This window comes from Acartia tonsa, chromosome 7 (assembly GCF_053477335.1).
Source record: "Acartia tonsa isolate MP-2025a chromosome 7, ASM5347733v1, whole genome shotgun sequence".
In the NCBI taxonomy this organism is placed as follows: Eukaryota; Metazoa; Arthropoda; class Copepoda; order Calanoida; family Acartiidae; genus Acartia; species Acartia tonsa.
In genome coordinates this window covers 15,131,770-15,159,545 of record NC_137266.1, presented here as the reverse complement: position 1 = coordinate 15,159,545, position 27,776 = coordinate 15,131,770, and the positions used below count along the sequence as shown (strand labels likewise).

The window sequence follows — 27,776 nt, the reverse complement described above, 5'->3', positions numbered from 1 at the left end:
GATTTATTGGTATTTAGATAAACATATAATGCATTCACATTGTCATACTAAAACCAACTAATGAATCATTATTTCTGTTTATAGATGAAGGCGATCTAAAAGAATTTATGATTTAAATTGATTGAGTTTATAATATTTAGTTTTGATACAATTTCTAAAACTTGAAGAAGTAAATCAAACAAATATCTGTACTCTTAGAAATGTTTCGAATAATACCTTCTTACTGCAACTGCATATAATGGATCAACAGTATCAACAAACAACAATTAGATAAAAATAAATCTTTATGATTCATGTGTCATATTTCTAAAGGTTTCATGTCTGTATTAATTTCTATAGAAATGTACTTTGTTAAAGTATTTATTTTGAACTTATTTTTTATTTGCTGCTAGTAAAAAAAACCTAAAAAGTGGATTTCTCTTAGATTTACTATTGTATTTCAATCAAAGGTTTGTTTTTTGTACCTGGACCCTAAAACTCATCAATTTAAAATTTAATGAATTCAAATTTTTAAAAATCTTTAATTTAGTATTTATTTCAAATAATTTTTTTGCAAAAAATGTTTCATTAAAATTAATGACAAGGTTTTTAACATGCATATTTATTAGTTGCTACATCAGTTCTTTGCACATCACCCTCATTATCCTTCCAAATATAGGAATCTTGAAATCTACCAAAATTGTTTGGTTGACATGAAATAAGGATTTAAACAAAAAATGTATATTTGTAAAGAGAAATTATTTCAGCCCTAGGACAAACGCAGGAATCCTAAACGTCAGAGTGGAAACTTAACCTAACCTAACCTATTTTAAACTATCTTATAGGTTTTTGAATGCCTAACCCCTGCTGGGGGCTTATTTGCATATTCATATCTTTACCTAACCTAACCTGTATATATAGAATTAAATTAATATTTTGACACTTATGCGGTTGTCCACTCCGACGTTTGAGACTCCTGGAACCATTGGAACTCAGAGCTGGATCTTTAAATCATTTTAGTGGTGAGCCAGATCGGGGTGAGCCAACTTTACTCCAATGAGAGCACAGCCTTTTATGAAATGCCGCGCTGTGATTGGCCGAAATTCGGCTCACCCCGATCTGGCTCACCACTAAAATGATTATAAGAACCAGCTTTGGTGTCTGTTTCACAGTTGGCTAGTATGTACCTGGCTGGATTGGTGTTAACTTCCAATCATATGATAAACCATCACTCCATCTCAAATTGGATCCATCCCTATTAAATTTTTGAAAAGAAGGTGTCTCAACTTTTATTTTTATAGCTAGTCGGTGTTTTTAGTAATTGGTAAATGTAAAGTTTTCCATATGCCAACGGTTTTGTAGACCTCTTATTTTTTAAGTAATTTACGTTTTTTTAAAAATTAAGTCGGTTTTGAGGTACTAAAACGCAACAACAAAAAAAAGAAGAAAATTGCCATTATGAACAAAAATAGTAAGATCTTTAATTTGATACCTTACTTTTTGAATTCTGTCAGGTAATTATTGAAAAAATCGATTTTTTAAAACCTCGGCTTAATCAAAACTTTAAACTTAAACATAAATATATTCTAACGCAGGCATAAAAAATATGGGTTCATATATACTTTTAGAATCAGAAAAATATTATGAATCAATTGTAAGCAAAATTGAAAAAAAGTAAAAAAGGCCTAACATATTAGTATATTGTACAGGCAACACTTTTTTCACCCCCTTCCCATTTTTACTCTCAAACATGGATTGCCTGTATAATATAATATTTTCGTATAATTTTTTTTTTTTGTAGTTTATTTACCTACTATTTTGTAAACTTTTTATTTCAATTTTGCTTAGAATCGATTTGTAATACTTTTGTCATTCTAAAAGTTTATATAAACACCTATTTCTTATGCCTGTGTAATTATATATTTAAGTTCAAAGTTTTTTTTTAGGATCTCACTTACTGCTGAACTAATCGGTTTGCCTTAACATGGTAGCTTCTCATAGGTCCCGGGAAGGTTTATAAAATTTTTTTTATACAATCAGGGTTTAATAAATTAAATTCCCGAAAGATTTAGGCCAACGAATTTAAGAATATTTTTTATAAAAATTAGGACCGCTCACACGACACAAGTGAAAAATATAGAGCAAACCCATGCTTTTAAGATACACATATAAAAATAAAAGTTGTAATTTTTCCATAAAAATATATTTCCTACTAATCTATCACTGTTATGATATCTAGAAAAATTTCATAAACTAATTAAACATTGCATAATTATAATAATAATAATATTTATAAACTAGTAAATAAAATATAAAAATGAACCTAAATATATCCGATTTTTCATTGGTTCTTAAGAAATCATTTTAAAATTACATATATCATATATAGGTACTAAAATGCAATCATGATTTTTTTCAATCTTATTGATTGTTTTTTTAGATCACATTAGATTACTGTTTAACCGTACTGAAGTATTAAGTCCTACATCTCAAACAAATTGTAAATAACATATTTTGTTGAAAAAATAATATTTAGCAAAAGACAAAATTTTTAAAATTTAGCTTGGTTGTTGTTTAAGCTTTCTTAAATAAATATACTGATAAAAAAATAACAATTAAATACGTAAAAATAAAATAGACCAGTTAATTAACAGCTACATAATTCAAAGTTATTTATGTCTTTGGTGCCTCAGATTTAAGTTAATAATCAAAGCTTATTTTAGCTTTTACAAATGTCAAAAGATTGTGCTTTTTAACCATGCTATTAATTCAATACATATAATATATATCTATTTAAAACCTAAAATAAGCTTTGGAATTTCACGCATTTAAAGTTTTCTATTGCAATTATTATGGTATTGTAAAATATTTAAAATAATAGTATATAGAGTAAGTTAAAATAAAAATAACAATAATATGTAACAGACTTGTTCAAAATAGTTAAAGCTTAAATATGATAGGACCATTACAATATTTTTTAGTTTAAAAAAATGAAATAAAAATGATTATAAATATAACTAGATCTGTAACTGAAGACTAATTTGTATATTGGCTAGATATGTTGTCAAATTAAATAAGACACTTCTTTTTATAAAAAAAATCATTTAATTAACTTTGAACATAATAAAAAAAAAACTATTTAATAGCCAAATAAAAGTGTCTTAAACATATAAATACATTATAACTGCTAATATTGCTAAATATGAAATATGTAGGTACAAGAGAATAAAAACAACATGTGCTCCATGATTAACAATTCCACCTGAATCTTATTAAATCCCTGGCTTAAACAAAAAAAATCCACCGAATCATTAATTTCGCGCATTTTTTGTTAGAAATTTTTGCCAACAGAAAATCCACTAAAATACTTTCTTTTGGGTATTTTTTTTCAGAGTTCAACTTATCCTTTAATAACACTAACAAAAAGTTTTTTGTCGTATGAGTTTGTTGAATAGAGAACTTGAAGGATTCATAATACTTTGTTGGTTGGTTATGAGGTTTGTTTATGTCAATATCATCATTATTAACATCGCCATCGTCTTTTATTTTGGTCAACTCACCTTAGTTTCCTTCATTTTATAACTTTAATATTTAGTATTCAAATAAAAGTCTCCGAAATTACTTTTGTAAGAGATCTTATTTAAAAGAAAATCTTTCACTTGTTCTTTACTCTTAAAATAAAATCTGTTCAATTACCACAATGGATATGCGACCAACTAAACTAAAATATTTGATGAGGAATGATGTTCTAGAATGCTCCTAGAATATTCTAGAAGGTTGTTTGTTTCAGGATTGTTAGGTCATAGTGGAGCACAAGAAGTTTCATTGTTTTCTGAAGTAGGACCTGCAGTCAGCGATAAATGAATTGATAAATGCGTATTTTTAATGTAGTGCAGTTAGATATCTGCGCTTTTTCTTAAAAATCAACTATAAATATATTAAGAGTAAAATAATAGAGGGGAAGCAGCGTTGCGGAGCCGTTTGATTTTGGTGCGGCTCCGGCACCGACCTAAAATCAAGAAAATCTCGACATATTTTTTCCCCACGTCTATTTTTGACTTTTGAAGGTTTTAAAAGTTCAATTTTTGATAAAAATGGACTTTAAAACTTAAAAAGGGCATTTGCACATGACATAATGATGACAGAGTTACCAAATTATAATCTATAAAAAATATCTTTATTTAGGTATCTAGTCAGGAGCCGGAGCCGTTTTTTACCGAAAATTACGGCTCCGGCTCCAGCAAAATATGGCGGCTTCACTGCTCCCGGCTACGCAACACTGAGGGGAAGGGGTTAAATAACTGTATTTCCCAATCCAAATAAATGACCTTGTGCAGACTCTCAATTGGGTCTTTCAAAATCAACTAGTGTTGTCGGGAACTTAGACACAGCCAAGTAGCAGAAAATAAATTGCTAGCAGATGAAAAAGGTTATTGGAAAAGGGGGAAGGTAGTTATCTGTATATTATATATCTATACTATAGATCTGTTATGAATACTTAGCTCATTACTATTGTAATATTTTTGAAATTGATTTGTTGTAAGATCAAATAAATTGTGAATTCTCTTAACTACATAAACACAGTAAAAATAGTCAAATTTAAGAGTTTTTCCAATTGAGAAACATGATCAAATACCTATTATATAATTTTAAGCTATTTGTAGTTCATTCAATTATTCATTTATTGTGCCTGTAATACTAAATGTAGGAGCGTCTAAACAGCTTGAGGAAGTAGAGTTTTGGATTGGACTGCTGGAGATTAGAGGTTTCTCATCTGCACCACCCTGTAATATAATAAAAATAAAAATTATTGGTTGAAAAGTTTGAACCAACAAATCACAATTTAAAGACAAGGAATAACATCAAAGTTTTTTAAAACCTTGGAGAACGGTAGGTATAAGGGGGGGGGGGTTAATGCAACCATTTCGTAATCAGTGAGCAAATGGCACTTACAATTCGAATTTCGATCTGAAATTTGCATGAGTAATCCTCGGTAGGTCTATTTTCCCTAAATCGAACAAAAAGTTGAATAAGTAACGGCTAACGGCTCAGCCGTTTAGCCGTTTTTTGGCTATTTTTAGGGCAAATCTGCCATAAATTATGTAGGAATCAACTTTTTGAAACATATTTTTCCTTAAATCATGTGAAATGATACAAAATTTTTTTTTTTAGATTTCTAGTACCAGCAACTAGCGGCTAGAACCGTTTGAAAACGTTTTGGAGCATCATAGAGTATTATGTGGAGATAGGTTTCGTTGTTGTTGTTGTTGTAGCCATGATTCTCTGAAGTTAGGACTCAGATGCACACGGAGACTGGAAGTGAGAATCCTTTGGCCAATCTTAGATTGGTAAGCTTCGCGCACAGCTGATTGTATTCTATGTTACATTACAAGCTGACCCGCAATTCTCGTGGAAGCTGCTCAATTATTACATCACCCTGGCCTAGAGTTTTGGCAGGTGTTCCATATTAAGCCACCCTAATTAATGGCACTCTCATACGAGGAGCATGGATGAGGGAAAGCATGGTTAGAGCTGCTTGATTTGTAGAATCCTAACTTCCTACAAATCTCCCCCCTTACAACCCCAGGGCATCTTAGGGAAGGTTGCGTGATCATAATCTTACAAATTGCGACAGCATTTGTCAACCTAAGTGCAAAGTCTATTTGGGGACTTGAACTCGGTTTCTCCCAACCACAGCGTGGTACCCTAACCACTACACTATGGGACACCCTAAGGTTTCGTGATGATTTCCCTTGAAAATAGTTTCAAAAATGGCTAAACTGTTGAGCCGCCAGCCGTTAGCTGTTACTTTTCCAACTTTTTGTTCAATTTAGGGAAAATAGACCTATTAAGGATTACTCATGCAAAATTCCAGATTAAAATTCGAATTCTAAGTGCCATTTGCTCACTGATTACGAGATGGTTGCATTAACCCCCCCCCCCCCCCCCTTTATTAACGGTCATAACTCAGAGGCAGAGGTTCAGGTGTCTAGCAGCTACATTGATATTATATAAATACAAACATACCTGGGCACACAGAGGTCCAGCTGATGACCTGTTATGACACAGATGTGACCTGACCAGGTGACCAGCAGCTATATAAGAATATAAACATACCTGGGCAGGCACACAGATGCCAGCTGAAGACCTGTTATGTCGCAGATGTGACCTGACCAGGTGACCAGCAGCTAGATATAAATATAAACATACCTGGGCAGGCACAAAGATGCCAGCTGAAGACCTGTTATGCCGCAGGTGTGACATAACCAGATTACCAGCAGCTAGATGTAAATATAAACATACCTGGGCACACAGAGGACCAGCTGAAGACCTGTTATGACGCAGATGTGACCTGACCAGATGACCAGCGGCCAACGCAGACATCAGGCTTAACTCACCTAAATAGAAATCATGATAACATTGATTGATATGGAATTTAAAGGAATTGTTAGATAACAAGACTACAGCTGAATAAAAACATAAAAAAAAACATTAGGTACTTACCAGCGAGAACGGCGCCACACATGATCCTAGCCAACTGGCTAGCATTCTCTCCAGGATTTGTGGGGTGGGGGCCCTTGACACCCAACATCTCCAGACAGGCGGACTGAGCAGGCAACACGGTGCCGCCTCCAACTGTTCCAACCTAGGAAAGGAAATTAAATGTTCAACTTTCATGTCAAACTATATGTCATCATTTTCTTACAATTAAATTGTATCTTTGTAGGATGGGTATTCAATGTATTAAAGGATGTACGTACAGGATGGGGGGTCTAGGATTATACCCGCCCCACCCCCACCCCCCCCAAAAAAATTAGGGTGCCCATACCTACCACACCATTTCAGGTGCAAACCTTTTAACTTAGTGTATAACTTAAAGCTAGGTTTAGTGCGAATAATTTTAAGATTCTCTACATGCCTAACCAACTCAAATGATTGCAAAACTTTTGTCTGTGGTGTGCTTACCTCAATGCTGGGCATAGTGCAGGTAATGTAAAGATCCTCTCCGTCCCTGCCCCATGGCTCCATCAGAGTGATACAGTTGCTGCTGCCCACATTCTGTGCGGCGTCCTGGCCGGTGGCGATGTACACGGCTGTTATTATGTTGGCAGCGTGAGCGTTAAACCCACCTGGAATATAATTTAATATTGGAATAAGGGGGGGGGGGGGAAGTTTTGCCACTTTCGCTTACTCCGTGATTATTGGGCTAGGTATTAAAGTTAGACTATAGGTTATTAGGGATAAAAGTTTACTTTTGGGTAGTAGCTCACGTATTTTTAATCATTTTTTGGATAACCCCACCCCCTAGCCCCCCGGGGCTCAAAAACCCCCTAAAAATGAACCTAACCTTAATTTTCTCAGGAACAATTTGACCAATCGAGATGATTTTTTAAACTTAAGCTTTTAAGCTTATAAACTAACTTCTAGTTTAGAAGTCACCCCCCTGCCGCCAACCCCTAGCCCTCCGGGGCTCCAAAAACCCCTAAAAATGAACCTAACCTTAATTTTCTCAGGAACCATTTGACCAATAGAGATGATTTTTAAAACTTAAGCTTTTATGCTTAAAAACTAACTTCTAGTTTAGAAGTCACCCCCCTGCCGCCAACACCTAGCCCTCCGGGGCTCCAAAAAACCCTAAAAATGAACCTAACCTTAATTTCTTAGAAACCATTTGACCAATAGACATGATTTTTAAAACTTAAGCTTTTATGCTTATAAACTAACTTCTAGTTTAGAAGTCATCCCCCTGCCGCCAACCCCTAGCCCTCCGGGGCTCCAAAAAACCCTAAAAATGAACCTAACCTTAATTTTCTCAGGAACCACTTGACTAATAGAGATGATTTCCTTAACTTAAGCTTTTATGGTTATAAACTAACTTTAAGTTAGAAGTCGCCGCCAACCTCTAGCCCCCCGGGGCTCAAAAAAAACCCTAAAAATTAACCTAACCTTAACTAAAATTTCTTATTTGAAGAGTTAGAGGTACATTTATTTAACCAAATATGCTTATTTTTGGATGTTATTGACATATTTGCTGAAAAAATTAGAATCGGCCTCCAGGTTCAGGTGCTGCAGGCCTCCAGGTCCACTCTGGAGACAGGTAAAATTAAAATTTCTTATTTGAAGAGTTAGAGGTACACTTATTAAAACAAATATGCATCTTTTTGGGTGTTATTGACATATCTGCTGAAAAAATGAGAATCGGCATTCAGGTTCAGATGCTGCAGGCCTCCAGGTCCACTCTGGAGACGGGTAAAAATTTAAATTTCTTATTTGAAGAGTTAGAGGTACACTTATTAAAACAAATATGCTACTTTTTGGATTTTATTGACATATCTGATGAAAAAATTAGAATCGGCCTCCAGGTTCAGGTGCTGCAGGCCTCCAGGTCCACTCTCGACAGGTGAAAATTAAAATTTCTGATTTGAAGAGTTAGAGGTACACTTATTTAACCAAATATTCTTCTTTTTGGATGTTATTGACATATCTGCTGAAAAAATTAAAATCGGCCTCCAGGTTCGGGTCCTACAGGCCTCCAGGTGGACACTGGATAGGTAAAAATAAAATTTCTTATTTGGAGAGTTAAAGGTTAACTTATAAAACAAACTATGCATTGTTTTTGATGTTAATAACATACTTGAAGATAAAATTTAAATCGGCCTCCAAGGTCAGGTGCTGCAGGCCTCCAGTTCAACTCTAGACATGAAAAAATTAAAATTCTTAATTTAAGTGTTAGAGGTCAATTCACAAGAAAAAAAGCATCTTGTTGGATGATATTACCATATTTAAAGAAAAAATAAAATCGGCCTCCAGGTACTGCAGTCTTCCAGATGGCTTTTTGGGGGTATTTTCAGATATTTTTGCTGTTTTTTTCTCAGTTTTTAAAAACATGTTAGGTATCATATTCATTGATACTTTTTGATATGGACACTTTTACCTGCGTCTTGGTGACCGCTGGTTGCAGCTGGCCAGGTGAATATCTGAACTTGGAGCCAAATTAATATTTTTCTCCAGAAATAGTAATAACAGCCAAAAGATCCATATTCTGTTTTATAAGTTGCCCTCTAACTCTTCAAATAAGAAATCTTAATTTTTACTTGTCTCAGGAGTGGACCTGGAGACCTGCAGCACCTGAACTTAGAGGCCGATTTAAATTTTATCTTCAAGTATGTTATTAACATCAAAAACAATGCATAGTTTGTTTTATAAGTTGACCTTTAACTCTCCAAATAAGAAATTTTATTTTTACCTATCCAGTGTCCACCTGGAGGCCTGTAGGACCCGAACCTGGAGGCCGATTTAAATTTTTTTCAGCAGATATGTCAATAACACCAAAAGAAGCATGTTTGGTTAAATAAGTGTACCTCTAACTCCTAAATCAGAAATTTTAATTTTCACCTGTCGAGAGTGGACCTGGAGGCCTGCAGCACATGAACCTGGAGGCCGATTCTAATTTTTTCATCAGATATGTCAATAAAATCCAAAAAGTAGCATATTTGTTTTAATAAGTGTACCTCTAACTCTTCAAATAAGAAATTTAAATTTTTACCTGTCTCCAGAGTGGACCTGGAGGCCTGCAGCATCTGAATCTGGAGGCCGATTCTCATTTTTTCAGCAGATATGTCAATAAAATCCAAAAAGTAGCATAATTGTTTTCATAAGTGTACCTCTAACTCTTCAAATAAGAAATTTTAATTTTACCTGTCTCCAGAGTGGACCTGGAGGCCTGCAGCACCTGAACCTGGAGGCCGATTCTAATTTTTTCAGCAAGTATGTCAATAACATCCAAAAATAAGCATATTTGTTTAATAAATGTACCTCTAACTCATCAAATAAGAAATTTTAATTAAGGTTAGGTTCATTTTTAGGGTTTTTTTGAGCCCCGGGGGGCTAGAGGTTGGCGGCGACTTCTAACTTAAAGTTAGTTTAAACCATAATTGCTTAAGTTTAAGAAATCATCTCTATTAGTCAAGTGGTTCCTGAGAAAATTAAGGTTAGGTTCATTTTTAGGGTTTTTTGGAGCCCCGGAGGGCTAGGGGTTGGCGGCAGGGGGATGAAATCTAAACTAGAAGTTAGTTTTTAAGCATTAAAGCTTAAGTTTAAAAAATCATCTCTATTGGTCAAATGGTTCCTGAGAAAATTAAGGTTAGGTTCATTTTTATGGTTTTTTGGAGCCCTGGAGGGCTAGGGGTTGGCGGCAGGGGGATAAATTCTAAACTAGAAGTTAGTTTATAAGCATAAAAGCTTAAGTTTTAAAAATCATCTCTATTGGTCAAATGGTTCCTGAGAAAATTAAGGTTAGGTTCATATTTAGGGTTTTTTGGAGCCCCGGAGTCCTAGGAGTTAGCGGCAGGGGAGTGACTTCTAAACTAGAAGTTAGTTTATAAGCATAAAAGCTTAAGTTTAAAAAATCATGTCTATTGGTCAAATGGTTTCTAAGAAATTAAGGTTAGGTTCATTTTTAGGGTTTTTTGGAGCCCCGGAGGGCTAGGTGTTGGCGGCAGGGGGGTGACTTCTAAACTAGAAGTTAGTTTATAGGCATAAAAGCTTAAGTTTAAAAAATCATCTCAATTGGTCAAATTGTTCCTGAGAAAATTAAGGTTAGGTTCATTTTTAGAGGGTTTTGAGCCCCGGGGGGCTAGGGGGTGGGGTTATCCAAAAAATGATTAAAAATACGTGAGCTACTACCCAAAAGTAAACTTTTATCCAGAATAACCTATAGTCTAACTTTAATACCTAGCCCAATAATCACGGAGTAAGCGAAAGTGGCAAAACTTCCCCCCCCCTTAATTGGAATAATAAATTTCAATGGTTGAAAGTGACTACCTAATCCTACGTGTAGATGAAAGTAACATGATGTCTGAATACTGAATAGCTCAAGATCTGGATGTCCAGGGAAGGTTTATAATCACTTTGTCAATATATACAAAACAATATTTGTATAGGATTTGATAATTTTTGAAAATATCATTAGACATTTTAACGGTACCTACATTTTTGTTTCCCTTAAAATCTGTTAAACGACCTTACCTAGAGAAGCAGCCATGGAAGATCCGATGAGATTTTTAGAAACGTTGAGGTCCACAAGGGCTGAGGTTGAGGTCTATGGGAAAAGGTCAGTCATGAATAATTATAAACCCACAATTATAGTAAAACAAAATTACCCCATCTGCAGATTTAAATCATTTGTTGAATAGTTCGATCAATTCTAGTTTGTAGTAAAGCCCAAAAAAGATTTAATTTAAGTCCCCAAAATTTTGGGCCAACGAAAGAGAACGGTAACTTATTAGATTTAAACTACCGAGATAACTATTTTTTTTTAATCCATTACCCCCTCTCTGAAAATATTTTATCTAAGTTAATCATGACTTTCCTTAAGTACAGATTTAACAATATGGGCGGGAACAATGGCCTCCGCGACTACAGATTTGCCACGACCCTCCAACCAATTTATGGCCGCTGGCTTCTTGTCTGTGCACAGGTTACCTGCAATATCTGATCATTAAGAATAAGATATCATTAGGTATGAACTTAAGCTAAATAATCTTAAAATATTTTTGCTTGACTTGAAAATACTTGATTTATAGATACAAATATTTTAAACTTATATTCACAGTAAAAATACACAAAAAAATATACTTTACTTATTTTTAATTTTTAAGATATATGAATTTTTCAAGTAATGTTATTTTTTCTATAATGATGGCAATATATTCTTAAAACAAAGATAACTTATCCTTAATATCAATTCTTAAAAAGAAATTGCTATGAAGTTTTTAGGTGCTTTCCCTAAAGGCACTCAACGTGCATTAAAAACATATTTTTAAAAATAAATTGAAAAGAAAGAGAGGGAAATTTTGTCTATGTCTAACCCTGTTGTGGCCTACACCTGATGATTTATTTTCTTAGCTTGACTAAGTCTGTAAGGGAAGCCATTTATTTTTGTTGTTTTATTAGAAGATTTCGATTGAAAAAATAACCAAAAAAAAATTGTTCACCTGACAAAGAGACGACCTCCATATCTGGGAAGATATCTAGAAGTCTGCGCAGAGAAAATTCTGTGGCTTTGCTTAACATATTCATACCCATTGCGTCGCCACTCTTTGCTACAAATCTGAACACAAATATTAATATCATTAGGTACCTAGGTATTGATATACCCAATCATTCAATCTGGAAGCTTGAATGCCTTGACTCTTCTATTCGTATGTAACTTAGTGTATTCTAGTAATTCAATAAGTGTTTAAATCAAAGTTTAAGAGAAGGTGCTTTTAGAACTTTAGGTACATTATAATTTACAGTCCAATATACCCTCCACTAGTTGTGGCAAAATATTTTTGCTAGTGTACCTATTTATGTTTTATGTTTTATTCTTTAGGATGGTCTGATGAAAGACAACTGCACGAGTCAGGAGGCAATTGATAGACAATACTAATTAACAATGTAGTTATTAATGATGGTTTGATAATGATATTTTATGTTGCATATCAACAGTAAAATTGCATCAAGCAATGTAACCCGGGGTCCTAATTTGAGGTAGTGGACAGAAAAAAAAGCTTTCGTGAAATTTGATTGAGATTTAAAATAGCCAGGCTATTAAGGCCTATAACAAACCAGACAGCAAAGTTGAGGTATCTTAAATTGGAGTACTCGATTGAGTCATTTGTTAGCCTGACCGTAAAGGACAGGCAAATAGAATAGAATAAGGAAGCAGTGCTTATACCAAAAATATTGTATCTTTTCTCCATACATAAAACACAAAAGGCAGTACAACAACTTAAGTTCTAAAAACAAGGACATACCTAATAAAAAGCTGTCTACCAGCCAGCCTCATATGAAGTCTCTGTAGACGAGCAAATCTGCTCGTTGAATCAAAATGTTTCTTTACACTCTCGAAGTTAGGTTTATCCTCTAACCATCTCATCACCTAAAATATGACAACTTTCAAAACATTTTACTCAAAAAAAATACTAACTGAAAAACTTATGGGAGACTATTGTTTTAGAAGTCCAAAGCACTATCCAAATACCGACAAATCATTGATAAAAAGGCTTAAATTAGTAGAAAAGTTAAAAACTAGGTATATGACTTTTTCAGTGTCGTTCAGATCCGGTTCTAATCCAGCGGATATTAATCGGTTACAAAGCCATACTGGAATAGTTATTTATCGCATCGTATTATAAACAGTTATCCGTAGGTAGAAATGTACAATTACAAGATTAAAACCAGTTTTATATTTGTAGAAAACTGGATATAATGCGATGCTATAATAATTTCAGTAAGGCTGAGAAACGGTTCTAATCCAGCAGATATCAATAGATTTTGAAGCCATACTGGAAAAGTAATTCTATTGAACATTCAACAGTCATTATGATAAGGCAATATCTTTGTATAATATTTACCTCAGTAGCTCTGGCTATGGATGAGAATCTAACCACTGGGCCCCTGCTCATACCATCATAAGTAACTGCAGTAGTAACACCACAATCCTAAAATAAATTAAAATCATTTTTTGTATTCATTCGAATCCGGTGGATAGGAACCGGTTCTCATCCATACGAAAAAACTATGTCTAGCATCGTATTATAATCAGCTTTCTACGAATATAAAAATGTACAATCATAAGATTAAAACCATTTTTTTAGCCGGTGCCTTCGGCACCTCGGGGCTAAAAAACTAGTTTAAATCTTATAATTGTAAATTCTATATCCGCGGAAAGCCGTTTATAATACGATGCGAGAAATAACTATTATAAAATAATTTGAACTTCACTTGTATGTATTTTATTTACAAAGTTTAAAATTTCCAATTATGGAAGCTGCGTATCTGAAAGGAAAACACATTAAACGATTACCTCCTCTGTTATTGAAAGTTAAAGTTTGGATACTGTTGCATTGTACAGACACATGAAAAAAACAATCTAGACTCAAAGTTTTTGAGCCAATGAATGGGAAAACGTTTTTTAATAAAGTTCCCCTTCCTATCCATCTAACAACTCACTTTAAGAGCTCTACATCCTCTGTTCGTGCTAGCCACCAGACATCCCTCTGTTGTGGCCATAGGAATATGTACCATGTTATTATCAATATTGAGAGGACCCACTACCCCCACAGGCACTGGCATATACCCCACCACATTCTCGCAACAGGCGCCCATCACCGGCTTAAAGTCGTAGTGCTTGTAGGGCAAATTATGCAGGGCCCGCCGCATCACGGCCGACTTGTGGGCTTGATTGCCGATAACCTGACGTCGCACCTCGACGCCACGGAATGGATTGTTGAGTATTTTCTCGAGCTGGTGGCAGGCAATCTGTTTGGCCTCCACTAGCTGCACAATTTCTTCGTCTAGGAGGTTGGTGGCCCCGTCGGGGGAGGATTTCATAATTCTAATACATTCTGTTAGGTCACGTGGAACACGCTCATAATCCTACAAATAATAAAAACATTACTTCTTTATAAAAAAAATATTAAGATAAGTTCGTATACCTATAAGATTTTTTAAAGATTTTGTAAATTATGATCAATATTGAAATCTCGAAACCTTACATAAGTTTAATATTATTGACAAAAAGTTCCCTTCTATACATTAAAATATGCTTTAATCCAACGAATAAGTTATCATGTTAAAAACTTTGGGTACCAACGTACCCTTCCCCCCAGGAAATTCTTGTACTTGTATCAAAACAAAAATAAAAGAAATTGAGCTGCTAAAACAACTCACCATAGCTTCTTTCTCAGTCTCTTCTTCAAGAGTATCGGGAGGATTGAAATTTGTGCAGGAAGATTTCTTTGGAGTAGGGCTCGTCAACAGGACATCTGTTTGTACCTAAAAATAATTCATTATAATAAACTAGCGGCTTCGCCCCTAGCCTCTAGGGGCTTTGCCCCAAGAGGTGGTAAAAAAAAATTATGGCGAAAATCGTAAAGGACCATGGAAATCTCCTTCAAAAAAAAAAAAAAAATGGGGGGGAATTTTTTGGTTTTTGGGGGGGTTGGGGGTGTCCCACCCCCCAAGAAAATAGCTTAAAACCACCACAGGACCAATAGGTAGATACCCTGAAGAGTAGAATCCGATCGGTTCAGTGGTTACCGAGATCTTAAGGGACAGACAGACAGACGGACAGACGGACAGACAGACATCGTTCTACTTTGTATTATAGATAATTTGATCAGTGGAAAATTTCTTTACTACGGTAACATACATGACGTTCCATTTTGGCTCAGATCTGGTTTTCATCCAATGAATTTTATCGTAATCGAGACATGGTTGAAATATTTAAAATTAGGGTTGACAATCCGTATCCGAATCCGGGATCCGCCCAATTTTTGGTCAATTTTTAATAGCGGTTTCGGATTCTTAATTGGTAGGCTAAAATTAGCGTCTTGAGTTTTTTCTTTCAACTGCCGCTTTTTGAAGGCAAAGATTATCATCATTACATATAAAATCTGGTTCGATTATCGAAAGTGAATTATAGAGAACACCAAGAACATTAATTTTTAGGACATATGTAGCACTTAATTTTTAAATTTTTTTAATCCTTTTAAATTATTGCTAGAATCCGGAATCCGAATCCGGAATCCGCGGGAATCCACCATTTTTTTTTGACGGATTCTTGTAAGAATCCGAATCCGGTCCAAAAATTTGACGGATTGCCATCCCTATTTAAAATACGTGACATTAGGTACCCTATCATTTAAAGTTAAGAAGTAAAGAATAAGAAATAGATTAGGACTATGCCAAAATAAAGAAATATGCAATTTCAATATATAGCTCATCTTAAAATTTTTCTATTTACTATCATTTACTCAATTAGATATATATCAGTCATTCTAGATCTAGGTATCAATCAATCAATCAATCAAGTAATTAATAATTTGATTATTAAAAAAAGCCCGAGGCCTGTTGGATTATTTATCTATTACTAATAGTAAAAATATTTACCTCGGCATCTGTGCGCTCAGGTAAAAACATCTCTGGCCAGCTGGACTCAGAAAAGGTGTCAACAACTCGGGAAAGGCGTTCTCTGAAAAAAAAGGTAAACTTGAATTTTTATGTTAAAAGGAGGATGGGAAACCTCTTGGAACCAATTACCTACATTTTATATATATCCTTATACTAAAGTAACAGGATGTCTGTGTGTCTGTCTGTGTGTACCGAAGGATCTCGCTAACCGCTGAACCGATCGGGTTCTCCTTAACAGGGTAGCTTCTCATAAGTCCCGGGAAGGTTTATAACTATTTTGGGGGAGGGTACCACCACCCTCCCAAGAGAAATGACAAAAAAATCGAAATTTTAAAAAAATTAGGGGAGACTTCAACGTCAAATAAAGAGGTATCGTCATAAAAATTAACTTTAACAAACAAAAACATTTAAAGTGCCACTAGAGGCCTCTAGGGGCGTAGCCACTAGTCCTATTATATAAAGTACTAGGTTTTTTTATGTCTAAAGCTTTAAGAACCAATGAGTTCCGCGTCAAATGGGTCCCAGGATGGTTTAGGCTATTTCATTATCAGTTAAGTTTTTGAATGATTATTAGCTAGGTATTTTTTTGTCAATATTCGAAAACAAGACCCCAAGAATCTAGAGCGCATCCACTAGTGGTTCATATATTTGACGAGTGAACCACTGAACCACCGAACCACCATCTCCTTATTTTCAACTAAACAAGGATGACAACATCCATAAAAGCGAAGCACTGAAACGGTAGGACAAACGGACATTAACACTTGTATAGTATCTGAACTGAATAATCAGAATTTAAAAGTATAAGAGCCGAAGCAAAAGTGTAAGTAAATTTGTTGAAAAACTGCTTGAAGCAGGATAATGTTTATGGACATACTTACATTTTGGACTTGATTATAGAGTTGCTTCGCTTATAATATTGTTCTTTGTTGTCCCAGGAATCAATATACCAAAAATCAGATCAAACGGATAATTAGAACACTTGAAAATTTGTTGTTAAAAAAGTAGAAAAATCAACATGTTTAAAATGGACGTACGGACATTCTGGTAATGATTATAGAGTTGCTACGCTTTCTAAATCGTACCCAACTACTACAGGAATCATCATGCAAAGTTTGAAATCGATAGGACAATTCTAACATGCCTAAATTAACGAATAAAAGCTATCTATCTCGGACGGACGGACGGACGTACGGACAGACCCTAATTATAGAAAAGCTTCGCTTTTAAAAAGTCTCTTAAACCCCTCCGGTTTTCCAAAAATGCCCCAAAAAGACGTACCTGTGTGAGGGCAGGGACTTGGCACCGGAAGAAAGTCTTCTCTCCAATGAGCTGGTCATCCTACGCTCCAGTGAGGCGGACATACGTCTCTGGGAGATGGTACTCAAGCTGATGCCTTCATCTTAATAATGCACAATTATTCAGGATCAAATTAGGGTTATACAGTATTTTAATTTATTAATTTAAATCCTATTACATAAAGTTGAGTTTTTAATGTCTATTTGTTCGCTATACACTGAACCAATATGATGAAAAATTTGGGATATTTTTAGGCTATTAGGTTTTTAGATTCAAGTTTTAGGATGGTTTTAGGTTATTCTATTTCTAAACAGTCTTTTAATAGTTTTTGGATATTTTTATGCTTCCTTCTTTACCTTTAGAATACAAAGCCCATAGAAGAAATTAGAGGCAGAGTCACTATTTTTATATAAAGGAAGTAGAAAAACTCTTGAGGAATCTAAACTTCCCATAAGTTGTATGTGAAATTGTAGGGAAGAAGATAAGTAGATTAGTTTTTAGGAACATAATTAAATTTTATATCCATCATAAAAATTAATTGTTTGATTAAATAAACTGAAAATTGTAAAAATTAAAGTATCATTTAATCTTAGTTGCCTTTAGATTAATATCTAAATAATATATCTATATCATTAGTTTTTTTTAGGGTTGGCAATCCGAATCCGAAATCCGTCCAATTTTTGGACAATTTTGGAATCCAGAATCCGAATCCGTTATTTTAATAGCGGATTCGAATTCTTAATTCAATTGTTAATCTAAAATTAGCATCTTGAGTTTTTTTTTGGTCCGAATATTTCACAGTAGCTTTTCATGCTTATTTTAGGTTAGGTTGAGTAAGGTTTAGAAAATGGCCGCTGTAGGGTCATGAAAATATCTAGTATCTTTACAGTTAAGGGAGGGAGAGGACAATGGCAGTTAAGTTAATCTCCATCTCCCTTCCAACTCTTCCTAGCAAGACTTCGCATCTAATAAATTTTTTTATTACTAAGTTATTTTAGAAGTACTTTTAAAAGCCATATAAAAACATTTCAAATACCCTTTAAAATCCTTTATAATCTCGACCCACTTTTTTTTATTACACAAAAACCACAAGACATGGAGAAACTTTCTTCAACTGGCGCCGCGCCAAAAAAGGAAACCTCAAATAGTGCCTTTGCACTAGTGGCTAGTGTGGCATTGATTATCCCCCCCCCCCAAAAAAAAAACTTTAGGGGGTAGGGGGGGGGTACTTTTTCCTATGCCTAACCACGACAGGGAACCTAATCCCTTTGGAGCCTTTATAAGCGGTGCCCTAACCCTGCAGGGCTGCCCTGTACCAAATGTAACCTAACCTAAAGTAATAAACAAACTTAACCCTTCCCCCTCCTAACAATTGATTTATTTCAAATAAGTGGGGAGGGGAGATCAGTGACCAAGATTGTACTTTGTGCGATAGCGCCTCTCAAATCTGTCACTTTTTGTTCACAAATGGTTTTTGTTACATGTCTTCTAGCCTTAAGTATGGACACAAAAACTTTAAATGGACACGTGGTACATTTTGCTCTGTTGGAAGCGTAGCTACTACACGAATTCGTTCTGTCAGTCATATCGACTAATTGTATAGGATTGCTGGCTACTTACTAAATTAAATTGACCAATTTATATTCTGGTAATGATTTTAGTTGTTTCGCTTTCTAAATTGACCAAACTGTTAAAATAATCATTTTGATTAGTTTGAAAACAATAGAAAAATTCTGGCACGCCTTTCGTTACAGTAACAGATGTAAGGAAGTACGAACCGATTTTAACTATAGAATGGCTTTGCTTTTTTCTCAAAGAAACTCTGCTAAAACTAAAAGGCTATTGTTCACACATCCGGTTTGTGTAAAAAAGATTGATTATTTCAGTCTGTTGATTAATTTCTTTCATTGAATTGAATTTGCTTCAACAATATAATAAGATGTCTGCCCGAATTTATTTAAAGAATAAGTTTAAATTAATCATATAAAATATTGTTGTATTTTTTAATTTTAAGTCTTAGAAAAGACTGCTATATGAAAATTCAATCCCATGCAGTTTATTACCTTGTCTTTTTCTGAAAACACATCTTCGTTTTAAATATTTTTTTTAGAACAGATTTAAATTTCTGTTCGTAATCCCTAGTAGCCAGGGATCTAAAGGAATAAGACAATGGCTGATATATTGATGTAAATCCCCAATGATTGTACACCAAATTACCCCTTCTAAACATTAAAATTAGTGGTTGAGCGTTTGGACACTCGTCTTAATGAACCACCCAATCAAAAGACATTCAAGTCCCTAAAGTTGTTAAGCCAAAGAATAAAAAAAAACATTATAAAACTTCAGGAAATTGTGTAATAAATAGCCCCATGTCTCCTACCACCCATCCAAGTAAGAGAATACTTAAAATACATACATATAATTAGTAAGTGTAGAAAACTAATAATATTAATATATTTCCTCATCCCTGATAATGATTTTGTATCCTTGAATTTGACCGTATGTCATCATATGTTGCAATATGTCTACTGCACATCTTGAGTGCAATTTTTAATTCAGGGAGGGAATAAGAAGTAGATTTGGATATTACACTTGTGTTTGTTTATACCCGGGGGGGAAGGTGATATTAGACTTTAAATGATAACAAGAAATACAAGTTTAATAACTACATCCTCTCTTTCCGTGGCTTATAAACTTTAGTATAAGTTCGCAGCGTCCAAACTTAAAACCAACAAGAGGTAATTTTGTTTATCATAGTTAGAGCTGTACATGATTATATTGTCAACTATCTTATCCCTTGAATTCCTTGCAGTTTACAAATAATTTCAGTACAATGTTTTTCTACAAAAAGGAAAGTAAAGACAAGAAGTGTTTTTGTTTGTATAGGAGGGTGTAAGGAAAGAGAAACATATAATTCTTAATTTGAAATTGCTTTGTAATGGTAAACTTTGTGTAATGGTAAACTGTAGAGGCAAAAGGGAAGTCAAGTAAGTGTATAACTGTAATGGATATAAGAAGGCAAGAATCAATAATTCTAAATCACATGTACTAAATCTATCAAAATTGCTATTAATATGCTTACACAAAATAAACAAATTAACGTTTTTACTAGGTAGACGGTTTATGGCTTTATCATGAGAAAAAAATCTATTTGCTGAGGCCCTTCAACATAAAGATTAATTATCCGAAACTGAAAAAAGTTGCAAAAAAAAAAAAAATTGCAATAAATAATCCAGATTTCTCTATTCTTTAACTTTAATAAATGAGTTATAAGGAGCATGACAATGAAATATATAAACATTAATCTTGGCGTCATCATTGTCTGCTTTGTTACAAATAATAAATTAACCATTAAAACAAGGATTACAACTTCCAGGAGTAGCGAAGCACAGCTGTAAAACATTGTATTGTTGAACAGTTTAACATTATTACAAAGTAGAGATGCCCCTTATAAGTTTTATTTACATGAATTTTTAAATCAAATGAGTAAAAAATCCCCTTATCAATAAAAGCTTTTTATCTCCAATACAATTGTCTAATTAAAGAAATCTCCCGACAGATCGACGGACATTTATTGAATTCAATTTTTAAACTAGCAAAGTTAATATATCATTAACTTTGTTACGAGGTACAAAGATAGTTATATGAGATAAAAATTACTGCTCATAGACATGATGGTAAAATTATTTTCTATTAAAGTTTTAAAAATTTTAAAAGACAAATCTCAAAGTGTAGAACATGAGAAAAAAATCTTGTTTTAATGATGATTTAAAACTCAGTGAAAGACTGAGTAATGTATACCTGTTGAGTTAGAAGATCTGTCCATATCGTCAGTTTGAGGTACACAATCTCTCAGAGTACTTCTCTCAGAGGTATTTGTGTCCACACTCTCACTCTCACTTGCCTCCTCAAACTTTCTCTCAAGCTCCTAGTAGAGATAGAGATCAATATACTAAATAACATTTGTTAGAACATAGGCAGGCAATTTTTTGAAGTAGGTTAAAGCTTATTCAAACTAATAGTTTGAATCAGTGTTTCGGAGCCTGAGCCGGGAGCCGCCATATTTAGCTGGAGCCGGAGCCGTAATTTTCGTTAAAAAACGGCTCCGGCTCCGGACTAGATAAATAAAATAGTTTTTTTTTATAAATTATAATTTGGTAACTAAACTCTGTTTTGTCATGTTCAAATGCCCATTTAAGTTTTTCAAGTCCATTTTTATCAAAAATTGAACTTTTAAAACCTTCAAAAGTCAAAAATAAAAAATATTTTTTTATGGGAAAAAAATATGTCGAGTTTTTCTTGATTTTAGGTTGTTGTTGTTGTTGTTGTAGCCATGATTCTTTGAAGTTAGGACTCAGATGCACACGGAGACTGGAAGTGAGAATCTTTTGGCCAATCTTAGATTGGTAAGCTTCGCGCACAGCTGATTGCATTCTATGCTACATTACAAGCTGACCCGCAATTCTCGTGGAAGCTACTCAATTATTACATCACCCTGGCCTAGAGTTTTCGCAGGTGTTCCATATTAAGCCACCCTAATTAATGGCACTCTCATACGAGGAGTATGGATGAGGGAAAGCATGGTTAGAGCTGCTTGATTTGTAGAATCCTAACTTCCTACAAATCTCCCCCCTTACAACCCGTCCCTAGGGCATCTTAGGGAAGGTTGCGTGATCATAATCTGACAAGTTGCAACAACATTTGTCAACCAAGTGCAAAGTCTATGTGGGGACTTGAACTCGGTTTCTCCCAACCACAGCGTAGAACGCTAACCACTATACTATGGGACACCCTATTTGATTTTAGGTCGGAGCCGGAGCCGCACGAAAATCAAACGGATCCGAAACGCTGGTTTGAATAAAACTATCTCTGAAAGGGGCAAAATAATATAAAACCATCCCATAATCTAAGCGAAGCTTCCATGTAAAAAAGAACTCAATTAGTACAGTAGATTTTTTTTGTGAACCATTTTTCACAGTATAAGTTAAGTCTTTGTATTTATTAATCCATTTCCCTGTCATTGATTAAATAATCATAAAAAGCATCAATACTAATGACTATATCAGCATGTATTGAAAAGTATGAATTTAATTCATCTTAATTTTGTACTTAACTAGTCTTTTTTTTAAATAACATTTTATTTAAAAGTTCTTACTCTTAATTCTAACTGATAAAATACATTATTTTAAATGCAAATTATCTTTTAAAATGCTTTACTTTAAAGAGGGATATTAAGTGATAAGAAATTTATGTACATAAGTACTTCCCCAATGATGGTTAACAAGATTACTCCTTCAGTGTACGAAATTATTGGTTGGAAAGTTTGGTCACTGTTAGCTTTGCCCTTTATACAAAATTAAATTTCAAAATGGGAACTTAAGGGATAAGACAATGGACGAAAAATTAATGTACATGAATACATCCCCAATGATGGTAAACAAGATTATCAAAATTATTGGTGTGAAAGATTGGCCAACTTTTTAAAACTAAAGGGTTAGTTTCACGAAGTGCATTTATACATTAATTTAGTTTTTTTTCTGTTCAATAGTTTAAACTACATTTATAGGACATATATTTGAAAGAATTTAATTTTCTACCAGGTAGCTAAAAAAATATGAAAGCTTGAAAATCATGTTTTTTGGATATATGACACTTCAATGCCTGTCCTATTTTCACAAAAACAGCATGCTGACTATTTTGATGGTGCCTAATTGATTGCTGTTTATTGTAATGCAAAATTATATATGTTAGGTGGTATTCTTCTAATCTTATGCTTACAATCAAACTTTCAAAATGGGAGTAGTTTGGATAACCAGCATACTTCACAGAAAAATGCCCCCTTCCCCCCTCCCTGACAATAATAAACTTACTTGTAAATAATTTTTCCTAATTCTTGTGTTCTCCTCCCAGTCTTCGTAGAACAAATACTTGATGGCCAGGGCCAACACCAACTAAAAATCAATACAAAATATAATTAAATAATCCAAGGGTTGAATTAATTAAGTTAAGCAAATGGGTAACAAGTAAGAGGTTATACAGATATTCATAAGGCTTAAAACAAACTAAATAGTGTAAATATTAAATCTCCTGAGCTGGATCTTTAAATCATTTTAGTGGTGAGCCAGATCGGGGTGAGCCAACTTTCCACAAATGAGAGCACAGCATTTTATAAAATGCCGCGCTGTGATTGGCTGAAATTCGGCTCACCACGATCTGGCGCACCGCTTAAATGATTTAAAGATCCAGCTCCGAATAATTTATTTGGTTAACTAAGTATAAAAATACATTTTTTATCTATCCTTATCAAAGCTGACAATATATATTAGATATGAAGCAAGTAGGTCAAAGTAATTTTTAATATTTAAGACAATAACATTTATAGTTTATGTTTTAGTTTCAATTTTTAATAAAAGTTTTACAACATTTTTCTTTTCAGACGGCTAGACTGACGGTAGTAGCTTCGTTACTAGGTATTCCTATTTGATTTATGAAATTATCTTACCGCTAAGATGACAAACTGTTCAATGTTGGCAACGACCAACTTGAGCCAGGCGCTGGAAATATACTGTGCGGCTCTAGCACTTCCAGATACTGAATAAAAGTTATTTATCGCATCGTATTATAGACAGCTTTCCGCGGATATTAAAATAAAAAATTATAAGATAAAAACTAATTTTGTTAGTCTCGAGGAGCCTAAGGTCCGGGTTACAAAACTGGTATTAATCTTAAGATATTTATTTTAATATTCATAGAAAATTGTCTGTTATACAATGCTCTACATGATATTTCAGTATGGCTAAGAACCGGTTTTTATCCAGCAGATATTTATCGGTTTCAAAGCCAGACTATTTAGGTGGTTTCCCTCACAGTGCCTAGTCGAGCTCATAACCCCCTCCCCAGTTTTTTTGAAAAAAAAATTAAAATAAGGAAGGGTGTTTAACTTTAGATCAGATTAGGATATTTTATATTGGGTAAAGGGTGGCCCTGCAGGGTTAGGCCCTCCACTGCAGAGTTGTACATAAAGAAATAAAACTAATATTATAAATATCGTATTTGTATTTGTATTTTTTCAAATTCAGTGCTAAATTAGAAGGTAAAGCTTTTCGGTAGCTACCGGTAGTCTTCAATCTTACTTGGAGCTTTACTTTTTTTTGTATGTGTAAAATCGGAAATGAATAATAGAGTAGCTGTGCTTCACATATAAATAATAATAATAATAATGACCTGAATAATCTACTGGCCACCTGCAGAAGGTATGAACCACAACTAAGCATGTCATAGCCACTACACGAACCCTATATATACAAATATATCAATATATAGATAGAAAATACATGTATTAGGAAACAGGGGTCAATAGGTCCACAAGACATGCGCTTTTTTATTCAGGGATAAATATTTACACTTCAGAAAATATTTTATGATACAAATTTTGAATTTATATTTTTAAAATTAAGGTTTGAGTTTTATTTCAGTTTTTAGAAAAATTGTTAGCAATATCCTTAACAAAATAATAATAAATACTTAAATATACTTAAATACTTAAATATAACAAAAAGGCCCCTAAATGTGCTTAGTTAGGATTTTTTAAAAAGAATTTTTTTTAAATAAATTAAAAAAGGTCTTTAAAAGTTATGGGAAAATGAAGAAAAAAAATGTGTGTGTGTGTGTTGGTTTTGTAGACAGGAAAGTTCTTAAAATACTATTTTGCATAATAGTTGAGAGTGTTATCAGATGCCACAAGTCGCGGCTGTGTCCTTTTTTGGAACATAAAAAAAAGGCACAATATGTTTAGTGTTTACACATTGTGCACTGTCGTTTAAAAGTGGACAAACATTAAAATATCTTTCAAAAGAGGGTTAATTTTCCTTAAAAATCCATCAAATTGATGTACAATGATGAAAACAAAATTACCCAAATTCTTTACAACAAAATTATTGTTTATAAAATTGTGACACTGTTGGCGTGAACCGACCAATCAAGTGCTAAGATTAAACAAGTAAATACAACTTCGCTAAAAAACTTTGCTACATTAGTTCTATTTACAAAAGGTCTACTCTACAAAAGGTAAACCCCTACAAAAGGTCTATAATGGATAATTTACAGTCCAATGTCCGACCCATCCGTGTTAAAAGTTCCAAAATGCTTTTAACTTTTAGACAAGACATATTAATATCAATTAAGACCTATTAATCATAATGCTGAAAAAGTTAATATGGTTAATAACTTCCATAGTTTTGTCAACTTTGAAACCAATGTGACTGAAGTCAGAATAGGTCATCAGTTAGTTGTGATTATGGATTAGGATTGGGCATGTATCAGGGGGAGGGATAAGGATAATGAAGATTAAATTAAAATTTTCTGATATTTGAAAAGTGTATATAAGGTGTGACAGAATGCTTTAAATTTTTAAATTCAAATAAACTACTACATTAGGTGATAGCTTTCATAAACCTACTCCTAAGGTGGATTCTTAAAAAAAAATTTGCCCCACTAATCGCTTAGTGGGGCAAAATTGTTTTCGTGAAAAAATCCACCTCTGAAATCTAAATGTTTTTTGAAGTTCAAACATTATTCTATAAAAGGGGGGGTGGGCCCTGGGGGTAATGCAACCATCTCGTTATCAATGAGCAAATTGCACTTGGAATCTAAATTTCGTTATGAAACTTGGCATGATTAATCATAGGTAGGTCTATTTTACAATACATACATTGAACAAAATATGGATAAGTTCCATTCAATGGTGGGGGGGGGGGGGGGGGTGGGGGGAGTGTGCCTTATTAAATGTATTTTTGAGAATGTATATCCCTATCATTGATTTAAAAAAAAATATAATTCTATTATTATCTAACAATAGAGTGTACACATCTTCATAGCGCCAGAGAATATAAAGGATTTGTCTACTAAATTCACGGATTTTTAGGAAGTTTTTTTTATAACTTTTTTCATTTTCTTAATTTATATTTTTGAACTATCTTGAAACAGAAAGGCAAAAAATATCATGTTCAATGGCCATGTGATGGTTTTTAAATAAATTTTCATTGCAAAATTATTTCTTATGTAGATAAAAAATAATAAGTGGAAAAGTTTGGACACTTATGGTTTTTATAAACAAATCAAGATTTGATAAAAATCCTCAAAGTTTCTGGCCATCACGTTTTCATAAAGTTTTGGAAACCAGTGTAATTTAGTCCAATATGTCGTCCTGCCGCCCTGAGTATTACTGATTTGTAGTGACTTTAAATTTTAATTATTGAAACAAAATGTGACCTGTAAACGACTGAATTCTGAGTTTCCTCCAATGGCAACATCTTAATAATCTGCTTCACATCCCAGTGGGGCCTGCCGTTCTTGTTGAACATCAGCTCAATCACGAGGGACAGCCCGCTGGGGTAGAAACTGATGAAGGTTAGGTAGTCCACACACACGGTGATCAGGGCAAAGGTGGATAGGAGTTCTAGCCTGGTGTATTGGGTTAGCCCGCAGAGTCCGACTAACAAAACCTGAACAATTTTAATCTCTTGATTTTTAGTTTTTAACCTAATTGTAGGTAATTTCTATAAAAAAAATAAAAGCTTTTAGTAAATCATTGCAGAAAAATAATAGGATATCGGTGCGTCTTTCTGTAAAAATCTCGGTTACCAGTTAACCGATATGGTTCTCCTTACAGATAAGATTCTCAACGATCCATCCAGGGAAGGTTTTTTATTATTTTTAGGGAGAATATGCCCACCCTCCCAAAAACCAGAAGATTTTCTAAAAATTGAAAGTGCCCCTAAAGGCCTTAAGGGGCGTAGTTGCTACCAGTACCTAGTAATATACCTAATAACCAAAATTTTAAAAAAGCGCTTACCTTTCCAACAAATTCAAATGTCATTACAGGACCAAGTTGTGCCATGCCAACTGCCAGATTTTCAGGTATACGACGCTGGCAAGAGCTGGTCAATGCAAACTGCGCCAGTCTAGTCACCTAAAACATTAAAATCAATAAAATTTGCGCCTGTGCTAAAATGTCATTAAATAAAATTATAAAAGTATTTAAAATGTACACTGACTTTTCAAATCATTGATTTAAATTTCCTCTTAGCCAAACTATTAATTTTTACTCTCAAGATTTTCTAGAAAGGACATCAGCAATTTTCAGGCCAAAGTATGAAAAGCTCCAATAAGGAATGGGAATCTAGTATTAAATGACATATTTTCAAAGGCTTTCGAGGGCGGGTTCTAACAAAGGGGTTCTATCCCCTTAGTTTTATCTCCTTTATATACATAAGCCTCTGGTAAAATGACATGAATAATACCTTGGGAACATCAGTGAACAACATGATCAGGAACCACGACTCTTTTACGTTCTCAAACTCGGGGCCCATGAGTCCAAAGACGATAAGGCTGTAGAGGAACATGGTGAAGGCGATGTAGGTCAGAGTTATCTTCATAATCAAAGATGACCCTACCCTGTGCACCTGTTTTATTAAACAAACATTGAACAAACTTACAAACAATCAACAGTTTTAAATGATTTACTTTCTAAAATCTTT

General features: G+C 33.9%; 1 protein-coding gene across 9 annotated transcripts in view; it reads right to left on the bottom strand.

Annotated features, from left to right (window-relative positions):
• Positions 1–2,166: 2,166 nt before the first annotated feature.
• The window catches only part of Hmgcr (HMG coenzyme A reductase), a 49,351-nt gene continuing 23,741 nt past the window's right edge, over positions 2,167–27,776 (bottom strand). For 6 of the 9 annotated variants that reach the window (XM_080167687.1, XM_080167685.1, XM_080167686.1 and 3 more), the window contains exons 6-26: positions 27,540–27,703; positions 27,092–27,208; positions 26,509–26,741; positions 24,463–24,533; positions 23,741–23,829; positions 23,109–23,189; positions 21,040–21,166; positions 17,221–17,341; positions 15,919–16,000; positions 14,698–14,802; positions 13,978–14,403; positions 13,380–13,466; positions 12,780–12,904; positions 11,976–12,091; positions 11,353–11,463; positions 11,008–11,082; positions 6,946–7,109; positions 6,484–6,625; positions 6,283–6,377; positions 4,670–4,763; positions 2,167–3,823 (exon numbers count right to left, since the gene is read on the bottom strand). In XM_080167687.1, coding sequence (XP_080023813.1) covers positions 3,780–3,823; positions 4,670–4,763; positions 6,283–6,377; positions 6,484–6,625; positions 6,946–7,109; positions 11,008–11,082; positions 11,353–11,463; positions 11,976–12,091; positions 12,780–12,904; positions 13,380–13,466; positions 13,978–14,403; positions 14,698–14,802; positions 15,919–16,000; positions 17,221–17,341; positions 21,040–21,166; positions 23,109–23,189; positions 23,741–23,829; positions 24,463–24,533; positions 26,509–26,741; positions 27,092–27,208; positions 27,540–27,703 — 2,669 coding nt within the window. In that variant the 3' untranslated portion in view covers positions 2,167–3,779. Of the gene's footprint in view, positions 3,824–4,669; positions 4,764–6,006; positions 6,035–6,282; positions 6,378–6,483; positions 6,626–6,945; positions 7,110–11,007; positions 11,083–11,352; positions 11,464–11,975; positions 12,092–12,779; positions 12,905–13,379; positions 13,467–13,977; positions 14,404–14,697; positions 14,803–15,918; positions 16,001–17,220; positions 17,342–21,039; positions 21,167–23,108; positions 23,190–23,740; positions 23,830–24,462; positions 24,534–26,508; positions 26,742–27,091; positions 27,209–27,539; positions 27,704–27,776 lie in introns of all 9 variants that reach the window. The other 3 variants (XR_013881354.1, XR_013881353.1, XM_080167682.1) reach the window with 3 other exon arrangements.